At 46.9% G+C, this 15615-nt stretch overlaps 1 protein-coding gene across 3 annotated transcripts in view; it reads right to left on the reverse strand.

Moving 5' to 3' along the window:
• Positions 1-15615, reverse strand: part of adam9a (ADAM metallopeptidase domain 9a) — a 90560-nt gene that overhangs the window by 19421 nt on the left and 55524 nt on the right. For all 3 annotated transcript variants that reach the window (XM_071402278.1, XM_071402277.1, XM_071402279.1), the window contains exons 8-10: positions 12271-12342; positions 6137-6306; positions 1173-1254 (exon numbers count right to left, since the gene is read on the reverse strand). In XM_071402278.1, coding sequence (XP_071258379.1) covers positions 1173-1254; positions 6137-6306; positions 12271-12342 — 324 coding nt within the window. The remainder of the gene's footprint in view (positions 1-1172; positions 1255-6136; positions 6307-12270; positions 12343-15615) is intronic.

Genomic DNA, 15615 nt, shown 5'->3' on the forward strand with positions numbered 1-15615 from the left:
TTTAACATTGAAAATGATTTTCTCCATTAAATTGAAATATCCATATGACATTGTTACTTGCAAGGATATACCATGACATTTATAATGATTCATTTAATAAAACAAACTTTTCAATGTAGTTTTTAAGACACACGCCCCATAAAAAAGCCTGGTAGCCGTCCGGTAGCCTTCAAGTGTGTAGCTTGTCGTTTATCTTAGCCAATCAAAGCAGCAATGAGTCTCAATGTGTAACAAGTGTAATGAGAGTTCACTAATGCAATGCAAGACGGAATAAAATTACGGAGTTAAAGTTAGCGAAATGAGAAAGAGTAGACTACAACTAGCAACTTTCAGGTAGGCTGTTGTATTATTTGAATGGGGTTAAGGTCTCCATTGGCTACTCCAGTTAATACAGGCACTATTATATGGGATGACAAATGACGTTGTCTGCTACAAGTTAGTTGGTTTTGGCTGTAGCGTCTCACTCTCTGCCTCCGTCTGCTTATTCTAGACCTAATAGCCTTCACATGGAGAGAAGCAGGCTTGCTGCTGTTAATTGCTGATTGTAGGCCAAATTAACTGTCGGGATCACTTTTGGCTAGGGATAACATTTTTGCATTGCAAATGGTTGCACAGACAGAGAGATGAGCACAGTGAAAAAGATCCAAACAAATTGACAACCAGTAGAAAAATAGATAAAGGCGTCAGTTTCTATATAATGAAAGGCTGCTTAGTATCTATCGAACAAGCAGCAACTACGCAGAGACATGCACGGAGTATGAGGTGAGGATATTAAAGGAATACTACACTCAAAAACGATCTGTTAGTATTTTGTTAATTAGTCCACTGTTAATGCAATCCCCCAAAATGTTGCATGTCAGCAGTCAAGATGGAGCACTTTCAGTAGAGAGAAATAACAGGTATGAGATGTGTTTTACATGATATGATGCATTTGGGAGAGTAATCAGTGGAGTCCCAAGGGAGCAACTGTTAACTCGAAATGACACAACGACAAGGTTCCAGTTTAACAAAGTTTACTATACCATATGAACACACTACAAGGTAGCCATCGCACTCCAGGCTAGGTCCATCAACAGAAAGACTTCCCGCGCAGGCGCACTCTTGACAGAGTGATAGCCCCGTAATAACAGAAATATAGGGATACTTAAAACATGAACTTAACAGCAACTTACTGCGTTGATCCCACCCCCGTGACTCCGCGAGCAGACCGTGCTGACAAAGGCCATCCCAGCAGTGCCCCCAAAGCTCTTCTTCCTGGAGAGACAAAAAATACAGAGAGACTATGTAGCGAGAGACATAATAAACCCAGTGATAAATTACTATTTTGTCTCTCCTGGGCCCATGTTCATCAAGTGTCTCAGAGTAAGAGTGCTGATCTAGGATCAGGTCCCCCTGCCCTAGATCAGCACTTATTACTTATTATGATTGTAAAGGCAAGACTGGTCCTAGATCAGCACTCTGACTCAGAGAAGCTGAATATGAACCCTGTATTCTATGAGGTTAAAGGATAACTACACTCAAAAATGATTAATACATTTTTTTGTTGTTGATGTCAGTAGTTAATGTGGAAGGACCACCAGAGGGCAGGCTGGGCTCACGGATGGTAGCCCAACAAGGCATGGGAGACAAGGTAACCAGATGCAATTGAGCACAGCTGACACTACTAATGAGATATTCTCCTTCCCCTATAAGAGAGAGTATGGAACCAGCAGAAGGGGGGGGGAAAGAACTATCTCTGGAAGATGGCCACCGAGACAGAGGAGCGATCTATGAAGAACCATTAAGACGGTGACAATCCCGTGACCTTTGTTGTAGTTTAAAGACTCTCGTAGTGGACAAGATATTGAGGGAATTACCCAGTGACTTAAAAAGGGTTGTGGGGCAAGCCAACCCGTTGTCAGCCGACGACATAGCCCAGGCGGTGGAAACATATCGGTCTACAGGGGAGTTGTTAAAAAGTGACAAGGAGGAACGGAAGGATTCTTCCAATCCCGTACCACGACTCACCCAGGCGCGTCCGCCACCGAAACGTCCAAAACCCCTCCGGAGGTGGGAGAAGTCATCCCCCACACAGCAGGGTCGGTGTTATAAATGTCAGTCTCCCAACCATTATGCCCCACAATGTCCTAGCAAGGACGAGCCCATGGGCACAGAGTCATCACTGCCCACCCCCACACATCTCGGTTTGAGGGGGTAGGATCAACACTGTTGGTTAGCAGAAATAGCTTCAGCCCCAGAGATTCCAGTTCGAGTCGAAGGACAAGATGTGGTAGCCATTCTCGACTCGGGAAGTATGGTTACGTTAGTAGAGGAGCGGCTGGTGACCTCCGCAACACTGCTACCAGACAAAGTAGCCGTATCCTGTATCCATGGAGACACCCACTATTACCCCACTGTGAATCTGCCTATTCTCACTCCAAAAGGAAGGTGTACAGTCAGGTCAGGGAAAGTGCCCCAGCTAAAGGTACCATTATTGATCGGGAGAGACTGTCCTCTATATAAGGAGCTTCGGCAGATGACGTTATGCACGGGAAGAAGGGGTACAGGAAAGAGAAAATCCAAGCCCGAGGTAGTAGTCCTACAAGGAGACGTAGCTGCGTCCTCGTCCTCTGCAGCAGAGGAAGAAATAGCGACCCAACGTTTACGACAGATATTCCAGGAAACCACCGATGAAGACACCTGTGAAGGGTTATACACAACACAGGAAGGAAGGAGCAACCAGGCGCTAAGGGATATATTTGAAGCTCCATCCGAGGAGGGAACCTGGAAGGGATTCTCATCGGTCACCCCTGAGGGGGATGGGGAACAACCTCCACATCCCTCTACCGAGGTTGATCTGCCCCAGGAATTAAAGGGACAGTTCGGCACCTCGCAGCATAGAGACCCAGACCTAAGGGAGGCCATGAAGGTGAAGGTGATCGACGGGAGGAACGTCGACGGATCAGGTGAGCCCCCTCTTCCTTACTATGCAATCAGGCGGGGTCTCTTATACTGGGTCGTACGACGAAGGGGGGAAAACCAGGAATTACTAATGGTGCCTAGACCATACAGGGACACAGTTCTACAGTTAGCCCAATCCCACGTCCTAGGAGGACACCTGGCACGAGACAAGACTATTGACAGAATCATGCAGAGATTCTATTGGCCCCAGGTCACCCGGGATGTGGCCAGGTATTGTAGGACGTGTGATCAATGTCAACGTACAGCTCCACGGCCACACCTACGTAACCCTTTGATTCCTCTCCCCATCATAAAGACTCCCTTTGAACGCATAGCTATGGACCTCGTAGGACCCCTCCCAAAATCCGCCAGAGGACACGAGTACATCCTAGTGGTCATAGATTTACGCTACCAAGTTCCCGGAGGCCATACCCCTGCGTAACATGTCGTCAAAGGGAATTGCCAAGGAATTATTCATGATGTTCTCTCGGGTGGGCCTCCCCAAGACGATCTTAACTGATCAGGGGACCCCATTAATGTCCCGGTTGATGAAGGACTTGTGTCGGTTGTATCAGGTTCAACAGATACGTACAAGCATATTCCACCCTCAAACAGACAGGTTGTGTGAACGCTTGAACAAAACGATTAAAAGCATGTTGAGAAGAGTGGTGTCCCGAGACGGGAAAAACTGGGACATGCTTCTCCCACACTTAATGTTTGCCCTGCGAGAAGTACCCCAAGCATCCACTGGATTCTCTCCGTTTGAATTGCTCTATGGCAGACCCTGTCGAGGGATCCTCGACTTAGCCAAGGAGACCCAACCATGCCCCTTTCGATCCACAATAGAACATATTACCCTGATGAGAGACCGCCTGTCAGCAGTGTGGCCCATAGTCAAGGAGCATATGGAGAAGGCACAAAGGACCCAAGGCCGGGCCTATGATAAGTCCGCGACCCCCCGTGAGTTCACCGTGGGAGAGAAAGTGATGGTGCTCGTGCCCACGGCCGAACATCGCTTGCTGGCACAGTGGAGGGGGCCCTACGAGGTAATGAAAAGGGTCTCACCGGTCAATTACCTCATCAAGCAACCTGATAGAAGGAAGAAGGTCCAACTATCACATAAACCTGTTGAAGACGTACCATGGAAGAGAGGAGGAGGTGGCTTTGATGGCCCTGGAGGGAAAAGGAAAAGAGGAGGCTCTACCACAGGTGCGCCGTGGTCAAACTCTCCTGCCGGAGCAGTCAAGACAGCTAGACAAGCTGATTATGAACTTCGGTTGAATATTCTCTCCATTCCCAGGACAAACAGATGTCCTGTTTCACCATATCCACACTGAACCCGGCAAGAAGGTGCATATCCGCCCTTACAGGATTCCTGAGGCTCGCCGAGTCATCGCTAAGAACGAGGTAAGGGAGATGTTGAGGATGGGTGTGATCGAGCCATCGACGAGTGAGTGGTCCAGTCCCATAGTCCTGGTCCCCAAATCCGATGGTAGTATGAGACTCTGCAACGACTTTAGGGCCGTGAATGCCATCTCTACATTCGATGCGTATCCCATGCCCCGCGTGGATGAACTCTTGGAGCGCTTAGGAAAGGCCAAGTTCATCACCACCCTGGATTTGACGAAGGGATATTGGCAAGTGCCGGTGGCTCCGGAGGATCGCCCAAAGACTGCCTTTGCCACACCAGAGGGGCTTTTCCAGTATGCGAGGATGCCCTTCGGACTGCATGGTGCCGCTGCAACTTTCCAACGCCTCATGGATGCCATTCTACGGCCCCATCAAGAGTATGCAGCGGCGTACATAGACGATGTGGTTATCCACAGCGAGGACTGGGATAGTCACCTCCTGCGATTACGGGCGGTGCTCGTGAGTTTGGAAGCCACAGGGTTGACGGCCAATCCAAATAAATGCTGCCTGGGTCTGTCCGAAGCGGAATACCTGGGGTACACCGTGGGGAATGGGAAAATACGCCCACAGGCAGAGAAGACCAGGGCAATTCGGGACTGGCCGCGACCCCGGACCAAGCGGGACGTTCGGGCCTTCTTAGGGATAACGGGATATTATCGCCGTTTTATCCCGGGATATGCAACCATTGCCAATCCCCTCACAAACCTCATCAAGAAAAACTTGCCAAACCAGGTAGAGTGGAAAGACGAGACGGAAGAGGCCTTTCAATTGCTAAAAGATGGCCTGTGTTCTGATCCCGTCCTACAGGCTCCGGACTTCTCACAAGAGTTCATTGTGCAGGTCGACGGCTTGGATACGGGGCTCGGGGCCGTACTAGCTCAGGGTAAAGGCGAAGCAGAGAAGCCAATTCTCTTCATAAGTAGGAAGCTCAGCGATCGGGAACAGAGGTATGCTACCGTAGAGAAAGAGGCCTTAGCCATTAAGTGGGCCCTCGATTATCTCCGGTACTACCTACTGGGTCGGAGGTTTGCATTAGTTACGGACCATGCGCCCCTCACGTGGATGGCTGGTAAGAGAAACAGTAACAACAGAATAGCCAGATGGTTTTTGTCTTTACAACCGTTCTCTTTCCATGTCATCCACAGGGCCGGATCGAGGAACGGGAATGCAGACGCGCTGTCCCGACGCGACCAAGACGGTGCGTCTGGCGCCCGACCCTCCGGTTCGGTCCTGAGGGGGAAGGTATGTGGAAGGACCACCAGAGGGCAGGCTGGGCTCACGGATGGTAGCCCAACAAGGCATGGGAGACAAGGTAACCAGAGGCAATTGAGCACAGCTGACACTACTAATGAGATATTCTCCTTCCCCTATAAGAGAGAGTATGGAACCAGCAGAAGGGGGGGGAAGAACTATCTCTGGAAGATGGCCACCGAGACAGAGGAGCGATCTATGAAGAACCATTAAGACGGTGACAATCCCGTGACTTTTGTTGTAGTTTAAAGACAATCGTATTGTGTTCCTGTTTGATCTGGAGAAGAAGATGTATGTTTTTTCCTTTGGAGATTTTCATTGATTATGTTGGAGTGTTTGTGTTGACCAAATGCCCTCAATATAGAACTTTGTTCAATCAAGAAAACCTACTCCTGACTCGTTTGTTCCACCTTCCCGCTTTAGAGTGACGCCCAATTACTTGGTCCGCTCACATTAAGTTGAAGCACTTTCAGTAGAGCAAAAACTATGATGATGTATAGTGCCTCATATGATGCAAAACTGTACAGGGACTCACAGAATGAGCTGGGCGCTGTCGTGGCGTTGCCGTGGCACCAGCTCCTTCTCCCTCCACTGGACAAAGCGGCTGAGCACCTCCCCGGCGCTGCCCTCCATGCTGATGGGGTTACCGTTGGCCCAGATGTACAGGCCCACCAACACCACACGGATGTTTAGCTCCACGTACATCTGTATATTACAGAGAAATGGGAAGAACGTCACAAATTGAGATCTATAGACACATCTAGGGTGTCATTTTCGTGCTAAAAATACTGTGTCATGACGTGGCCCTCTTTGGGTATAGTGAGTACCCTCCCCTTCTCTCTCACCACCTCTCTCTCCCTCCTACCCAGGTTCTGTTATCTCAGGTCGTAGATTCCTGGAGGAGACTCTCCGCAGGGCCAGGCAGTATAGAGAGAGAGAGTTTCACAGTAGAACAAAGGAACTTCTACATCACAGAACTTGAGAACTGAACAATATCCATGTTTTGGAGAATGTGTAAACGGTCGGTGGAGAAGACGACCGGTCCGTTTTGTTTCATGTTGTGACCTCATGGAAAACGATACAGCCACATTACCATAACTCTGTTTATACAGGAGCCTCCGTTATGAGTTTGCATCTAATTATTGTATAAAATGAATGAGTAAAGATTAAGCTATTTGTGAAATTATGTAACGTGATTTTAAACCGTTAATGTGAGAGAATTGTATTCCCTTTAAAGTTTAACTAAGTCATTGGCACTTCCGGGTTGGAGCGAGTAGTCGCATTTCGCTTCGCTCCACAGGTAGTATTACATTTCATTTCATTTCATTACAGTACAACGGTTTGATTTGTTTGATCTTAGCAATTTTTTCTTAGCTAGCTACATAGCCGTCTTTGTATCAAAGATAATTGTGTAGTTTAGAGTAATTATCGAGGTTAGCTAGCCAGCTATTTTCGTCCTTCTAACGTAGTCAACACTGCTAGCTAGCTAGCCAGCTAGCCAACTTCTACCGAATAGCAGCACTGTAGAAACTATCACATTACAATGGAACGACTTGATTAGTGTAGTGTTAGCTAGCTACATAGTTGTCTTTGCTGTCTTTGTATCTAAGATAATTGTGTAGTTTAGAGTAATTATCGAGGTTAGCTAGCCAGCTATTTTCGTCCGCCGCGCCGCCGTTCTCCTACCTAGCCAACACTGCTAGCTAGCCAGCTAGCCAAATTCTACCGAATAGCAGCACTGTAGAAACTATTACATTACAACGGAACGACTTGATTAGTGTAGTGTTAGCTAGCTACATAGTTGTCTTTGCTGTCTTTGTATCCAAGATAATTGTGTAGTTTAGAGTAATTATCGAGGTTATCGAGGTTACCTAGCCAGTTATCGAGGTTACCTAGCCAGCTACACTTTCAAACAAAGTCAACGCAGCCACTGCTAGCTAGCCTACTTCACCAGCCAGCAGTACTGTATCATTTTAGTCAATAAGATTTTTTGCAACGTAAGCTTAACTTTCTGAACATTCGAGACGTGTAGTCCACTTGTCATTCCAATCTCCTTTGCATTAGCGTAGCCTCTTCTGTAGCCTGTCAACTATGTGTCTGTCTATCCCTCTTCTCTCCTCTCTGCACAGACCATACAAACGCTTCACACCGCGTGGCCGCTGCCACTCTAACCTGGTGGTCCCAGCGCGCACGACCCACGTGGAGTTCCAGGTCTCCGGCAGCCTCTGGAACTGCCGATCTGCGGCCAACAAGGCAGAGTTCATCTCAGCCTATGCTTCCCTCCAGTCCCTCGACTTCTTGGCACTGACGGAAACATGGATTACCACAGATAACACTGCTACTCCTACTGCTCTCTCCTCGTCTGCCCACGTGTTCTCGCACACCCCGAGAGCTTCTGGTCAGCGGGGTGGTGGCACTGGGATCCTCATCTCTCCCAAGTGGACATTCTCTCTTTCTCCCCTGACCCATCTGTCTATCGCCTCCTTTGAATTCCATGCTGTCACAGTTACCAGCCCTTTCAAGCTTAACATCCTTATCATTTATCGCCCTCCAGGTTCCCTTGGAGAGTACATCAATGAGCTTGACGCCTTGATAAGTTCCTTTCCTGAGGATGGCTCACCTCTCACAGTTCTGGGTGACTTTAACCTCCCCACGTCTACCTTTGACTCATTCCTCTCTGCCTCCTTCTTTCCACTCCTCTCCTCTTTTGACCTCACCCTCTCACCTTCCCCCCCTACTCACAAGGCAGGCAATACGCTTGACCTCATCTTTACTAGATGCTGTTCTTCCACTAATCTCATTGCAACTCCCCTCCAAGTCTCCGACCACTACCTTGTATCCTTTTCCCTCTCGCTCTCATCCAACACTTCCCACACTGCCCCTACTCGGATGGTATCGCGCCGTCCCAACCTTCGCTCTCTCTCCCCCGCTACTCTCTCCTCTTCCATCCTATCATCTCTTCCCTCTGCTCAAACCTTCTCCAACCTATCTCCTGATTCTGCCTCCTCAACCCTCCTCTCCTCCCTTTCTGCATCCTTTGACTCTCTATGTCCCCTATCCTCCAGGCCGGCTCGGTCCTCCCCTCCTGCTCCGTGGCTCGACGACTCATTGCGAGCTCACAGAACAGGGCTCCGGGCAGCCGAGCGGAAATGGAGGAAAACTCGCCTCCCTGCGGACCTGGCATCCTTTCACTCCGTCCTCTCTACATTCTCCTCTTCTGTCTCTGCTGCTAAAGCCACTTTCTACCACTCTAAATTCCAAGCATCTGCCTCTAACCCTAGGAAGCTCTTTGCCACCTTCTCCTCCCTCCTGAATCCTCCTCCCCCTCCCCCCCCTCCTCCCTCTCTGCGAATGACTTCGTCAACCATTTTGAAAAGAAGGTCGACGACATCCGATCCTCGTTTGCTAAGTCAAACGACACCGCTGGTTCTGCTCACACTGCCCTACCCTGTGCTTTGACCTCTTTCTCCCCTCTCTCTCCAGATGAAATCTCGCGTCTTGTGACGGCCGGCCGCCCAACAACCTGCCCGCTTGACCCTATCCCCTCCTCTCTTCTCCAGACCTTCTCCCTTACCTCACCTCGCTCATCAACTCATCCTTGACCGCTGGCTACGTCCCTTCCGTCTTCAAGAGAGCGAGAGTTGCACCCCTTCTGAAAAAACCTACACTCGATCCCTCCGATGTCAACAACTACAGACCAGTATCCCTTCTTTCTTTTCTCTCCAAAACTCTTGAACGTGCCGTCCTTGGCCAGCTCTCCTGCTATCTCTCTCAGAATGACCTTCTTGATCCAAATCAGTCAGGTTTCAAGACTAGTCATTCAACTGAGACTGCTCTTCTCTGTGTCACGGAGGTGCTCCGCACTGCTAAAGCTAACTCTCTCTCCTCTGCTCTCATCCTTCTAGACCTATTGGCTGCCTTTGATTTTGTGAACCATCAGATCCTCCTCTCCACCCTCTCCGAGTTGGGCATCTCCGGCGCGGCCCACGCTTGGATTGCGTCCTACCTGACAGGTCGCTCCTACCAGGTGGCGTGGCGAGAATCTGTCTCCGCACCACGTGCTCTCACCACTGGTGTCCCCCAGGGCTCTGTTCTAGGCCCTCTCCTATTCTCGCTATACACCAAGTCACTTGGCTCTGTCATATCCTCACATGGTCTCTCCTATCATTGCTATGCAGACGACACACAATTAATCTTCTCCTTTCCCCCTTCTGATAACCAGGTGGCGAATCGCATCTCTGCATGTCTGGCAGACATATCAGTGTGGATGACGGATCACCACCTCAAGTTGAACCTCGGCAAGACGGAGCTGCTCTTCCTCCCGGGGAAGGACTGCCCGTTCCATGATCTCGCCATCACGGTTGACAACTCCATTGTGTCCTCCTCCCAGAGTGCTAAGAACCTTGGCGTGATCCTGGACAACACCCTGTCGTTCTCAACTAACATCAAGGCGGTGACCCGTTCCTGTAGGTTCATGCTCTACAACATTCGCAGAGTACGACCCTGCCTCACACAGGAAGCGGCGCAGGTCCTAATCCAGGCACTTGTCATCTCCCGTCTGGATTACTGCAACTCGCTGTTGGCTGGGCTCCCTGCCTGTGACATTAAACCCCTACAACTCATCCAGAACGCCGCAGCCCGTCTGGTGTTCAACCTTCCCAAGTTCTCTCACGTCACCCCGCTCCTCCGCTCTCTCCACTGGCTTCCAGTTGAAGCTCGCATCCGCTACAAGACCATGGCGCTTGCCTACGGAGCTGTGAGGGGAACGGCACCTCCGTACCTTCAGGCTCTGATCAGGCCCTACACCCAAACAAGGGCACTGCGTTCATCCACCTCTGGCCTGCTCGCCTCCCTACCTCTGAGGAAGTACAGTTCCCGCTCAGCCCAGTCAAAACTGTTCGCTGCTCTGGCACCCCAATGGTGGAACAAACTCCCTCACGACGCCAGGTCAGCGGAGTCAATCACCACCTTCCGGAGACACCTGAAACCCCACCTCTTTAAGGAATACCTAGGATAGGATAAAGTAATCCTTCTAACCCCCCCCCCCTTAAAAGAGTTAGATGCACTATTGTAAAGTGGTTGTTCCACTGGATATCATAAGGTGAATGCACCAATTTGTAAGTCGCTCTGGATAAGAGCGTCTGCTAAATGACTTAAATGTAAATGTCATTGGCCCGCCCCATGAGCACAGACATTGATCTGGCGTCATGGGACAGACCTTTTCTACTGTTCCGAATAAAACCCCCACCTGAAGAAATCCTCTTTAGACCATGCGTACCTCGGTAAGCTTAGGGGGCGAAGGTTTGAGTAGAGACCACAAAAAACTTCAGTAAAAGCTAAGGTTGTAATGGTTGTTGAATTCCTAACCAAACCACGTGGAGCATTGGCTACACTGGTGGAAATGGTACAACTCAGACTATCGATACCGACAGAATAAGAGCAAATCTTCGATACTAATTACTAGTCTGCAGCTAGGAATTATGTACCATGGAATGCGAAGACCGACAACCGCCGAAACATCTATTGTATAAGAACATTTCTGAATGGGACTGAAGTATCCATTCTTACCACAGAATACTTATTGGAAGCAGATGGAGAGACGAGCGGATGAACTTTCCAACAGAAAGACGGACGATTCCAACAGAGATCTCTGATGGCACACTGAGCGTAAATATATATTGATTGCAATGATTCCCGAATGAGTGAGCGTTCATGTGCAAAGGATTACATTTACATTACATTTAAGTCATTTAGCAGACGCTCTTATCCAGAGCGACTTACAAATTAGCATTTGAATGAATTATTATCAACTGTGTAGTGACTCTTGTCTTACCCGCTCTTCTCAGTCCACACCCACTTCCTTTTGTCTACCAAGCCGTCATATGGGCTAAGCCCACTAGGGAACCTCCCCTATCATTTCCTTGTAACCATATCTACTGTTTGTTTTTGCATTTCTGTTATTCAGTTAGTAAATATATGATTAAGACAATTGATGTATGGATGATTCATAGTAAAGGCTGGGTTCGTGCAGAAAACCAACAATTTATGACGTTTGGAATGAGATTAACGTGAGGTAAAGAATAATTCATTAATTGAAGAATAATTGATCAGATATTAAAATATCTGAAGTTATATTAGGAAAATTATAACTTTAATCTGAATATTTTCCTTCGTGCCCTGACTCTAGTTAATTACTTTTACATGATTAGTTTAATCACGTAATAATAATTAGAGAATTTACTTGATAAAATAACAGTCTTCACTTTAATGATGCCAAAGACACAATAACTGTTAACCTTTATCTCGTAGTGTGATGAAGAATTAAAATGAGGCAATATTTTACTATACTAGCATTTATTAAACTTAATAGTTTTAAAAAAATACATAAAGGCCCTCTTTATAATGCAGATTGTTAAAGAAATGTTTCAATCACACTGCCAGATTATAGTGAGGTTTATAGTACGTTTTGCACTATGCACAATTCCTATGCAATATGAAAATGTTGCATCTAAACTCTAAACACAATCTATGAAGAAATCATTGGTGTATATTCTTGGAATTGTCTTGTTTGGTATTGCAAACGTTGACTGCAACTCATACCATACTGTGTCGTAGGGTATTTGACCCTGATTGAGCACTTGTAGTATGCATACTTTTTTGTATACTTACACTGTCAATGTAGTTTGCAAGATGAATCATCTCGTCTCGCACTGCAGTCTCATTCCTGTGCATGTAGGTGAACTGTAGAGGGAAAGGACAGAAGTGAGCATTGGCTAGAGTATCCTGAAGGCCTCATTCAAAAAATTTAAAAACGGACTGGGCCAAAAGTTCTTAAGCCCAATGGAGATTTCAACTAGCCTGGGCATCATGTTTGTGCAACCATGCCACTCCTTGTCATATCTTTGGCATATGGCAAAGAGTGGAATGATAGCAAAAATAGGTCTGGTACCCAGGCTAGATTTCACACAGGCCATCAAGAAATGAAAAGATCAAAGGTTTTTTCTTGATCAAAAATGGGATTAGGTGGTAATGGGTGCGGTCAGCCAGTCGCTGCAACTGAATTCGGTCCGGGCCCTTGGCAAGAAAACTTAAGGCCCCCACCTTGGCGAAGTTGAGAAATGCTCGCATTTTTAAGCCAATTGACTGAAATGTTACACATTTCTCCATGGAGCTGAGAGAAAATGTTGCAGTTTTAAAGCGAAATGCCTGCAATTCTACATATTGTGCCTTGGAGTCGAGAGAAAGATTTTATGCAATTTTATGCATTTTGTCATGGCTAATGCTGTGTTCTGATGCGCAAACATTTTAAATTCTCCCCGTCTAGCTTTAATTTTGGTGAAAGTTCTCAAATAAATTCAGCAAAAAAAGAAACGTCCTCACTGTCAACTGCGTTTATTTTCAGCAAACTTAACACGTGTAAATATTTGTATGAACATAAGATTCAGCAACTGAGAACAAGTTCAGTCCTCATGGACAGTACCAGATTTGCCAGGTCTTGCTGTAAGATGTTACCCCACTCTTCCACCAAGGCACCTGCAAGTTCCCAGACATTTCTGGGGAGAATGGCCCTAGCCCTCACCCTCCAATCCAACAGGTCCCAGACGTGCTAAGTGGGATTGAGATCCGGGCTCTTTGATGGCCATGGCAGAACACTGACATTCCTGTCTTGCAGGAAATCACGCACAGAACGAGCAGTATGGCTGGTGGCACTGTCCTGCTGGAGGGTCATGTCAGGATGAGCCTGCAGGAAGTGTACCACATGAGGGAGGAGGATGTCTTCCCTGTAACGCACAGAGTTGAGATTGCCTGCAATGACAACAAGCTCAGTCCGATGATGCTGTGACACACCGCCCCAGACCATGACGGACCCTCCACCTCCAAATCGATCCCGCTCCAGAGTACAGGCCTCGGTGTAACGCTCATTCCTTCGACGATAAGAGTGACTCCAACCATCACCCCTGGTGAGACAAAACCGCAACTCGTCAGTGAAGAGCACTTTTTGCCAGTCCTGTCTGGTCCAGCGACGGTGGGTGTGTGCCCATAGGCTACGTTGTTGCGGATGACGTCTGGTGAGGACCTGCCTTACAACAGGCCTACAAGCCCTCAGTCCAGACTCTCTCAGCCTATGGTGGACAGTCTGAGCACTGATGGAGGGATTGTGCGTTCCTGGTGTAACTCGGGCAGTTGTTGTTGCCATCCTGTACCTGTCCCGCAGGTGTGATGTTCGGATGTAGTGATCCTGTGCAGGTGTTGTTACACGTGGTCTGCCACTGCGAGGATGATCAGCTGTCCGCCATATCTCCCTGTAGCGCTGTTTTAGGCATCTTACAGTACAGACATGGCAAATTATTGCCCTGGCAGCACTTGCAGTCCTCATGCCTCCTTGCAGCATGCCTAAGGCACGTTCACGCAGATGAGCAGGGACCCTGGTAATCTTTCTTTTGGTGTTTTTCAGAGTCAGTAGAAAGGTCTCAGTGTCCTAAGTTTTCATAACTGAGACGTTAATTGCCTACCGTCTGTAAGCTGTTAGTGTCTTAACGACCGTTTCACAGGTGCATGTTCATTAATTGTTTATGGTTCATTGAACAAGCATGGGAAACAGTGTTTAAACCCTATACAATGAAGATCTGTGAAGTTATTTGGATTTTTACGAATTATCTTTGAAAGACAGGGTCCTGAAAAAGGGACATTTTATTATTGTTTATGTATTTATTTTTAAACACAGATCTCGTACAACGCGGTGTACTACCCCCTTCACAGAACATAGCAAAATGGCTCTAACCAGATTAGAAAGAGGAGCCGTATCTCAGACTGGCCAATAAATAGCGAAGATTAAAATGGGCAAAAGAACACAGACACTGGACAGAGGAACTCTGCCTAGAAGGCCAGCATCCCGGAGTCGCCTCTTCACTGTTGACGTTGAGACTGGTGTTTTGCGTGTACTACTTAATGAAGCTGCCAGTTGAGGACTTGTGAGGTGTCTGTTTCTCAAACTAGACACTAATGTACTTGTCCTCATGCTCAGTTGTACACCGAGGCCTCCCATTCCTCTTTCTATTCTGGTTAGAGCCAGTTTGCGCTGTTCTGTGAAGAGAATAGTACACAGCGTTATACGAGATCTTCAGTTTCTTGGCAATTTCTTGCATGGAATAGCCTTCAGAACAAGAATAGACGGACGAGTTACAGAAGAAAGTTATTTGTTTCTGGCCATTTTGAGCCTGTAATCGAACACACAAATGCTGATGCTCCAGATTCTCAACTAGTCTAAAGAAGGCCAGTTTTATTGCTTCTTTAATCAGGACAACAGTTTTCAGCTGAGCTAATATAAATGCAAACGGTTTTCTAATGATCAATTAGCCTTTAAATTTTTTTTTACTTTGATTAGCTAACACAACATGCCATTGGAACAAAGGAGTGATGGTTGCTGATAATGGGCCTCTGTATGCCTATGTAGATATTCCATTCAAAAATCAGCCGTTTCCAGCTACAATAGGCATTTACAACAATAACAATGTCTAAACAGTATTTCTGATCAATTTGATGTTATGTTAATGGACATTTTTTGTTGTTGCTTTTCTTTCAAAACAAGGACATTTCTAAGTGACCCCAAACTTTTGAATGGTAGTGTATATAGGTACATTATCTTATCTACATAATTTGTCAGATTTGAGTAGTTTAATAAGTTTACACTGAAATCGTTCTTCCATAAAAATAATAATAAAAAAAAAAGGTTTTTGTTTTACACTGTATTGATTAAGACAGCCAGAAAAAACAAGTATGTGTTACTGCAGTCCAATATGGCGACCGGAGTTTGGGCGAGTGGGTGTATGGAAAGCGAATAAGCTAATTGAACAGATTTGTTGTCACTCAAGACCGTTTTGTGGTTTAAGAATTGGAATTTAAAAAAACACTTCTCAATCAAAACCGCTTTAAACACAACCACATCCACTGCTTTCCAAAATGTACTGTTGAGGGAAGAGATTTTAAATAATGTATAAAACACAGTCTAGGTTT

The sequence above is a fragment of the Salvelinus alpinus genome, chromosome 5 (genome assembly GCF_045679555.1).
Source record: "Salvelinus alpinus chromosome 5, SLU_Salpinus.1, whole genome shotgun sequence".
Taxonomy (NCBI): Eukaryota; Metazoa; Chordata; class Actinopteri; order Salmoniformes; family Salmonidae; genus Salvelinus; species Salvelinus alpinus.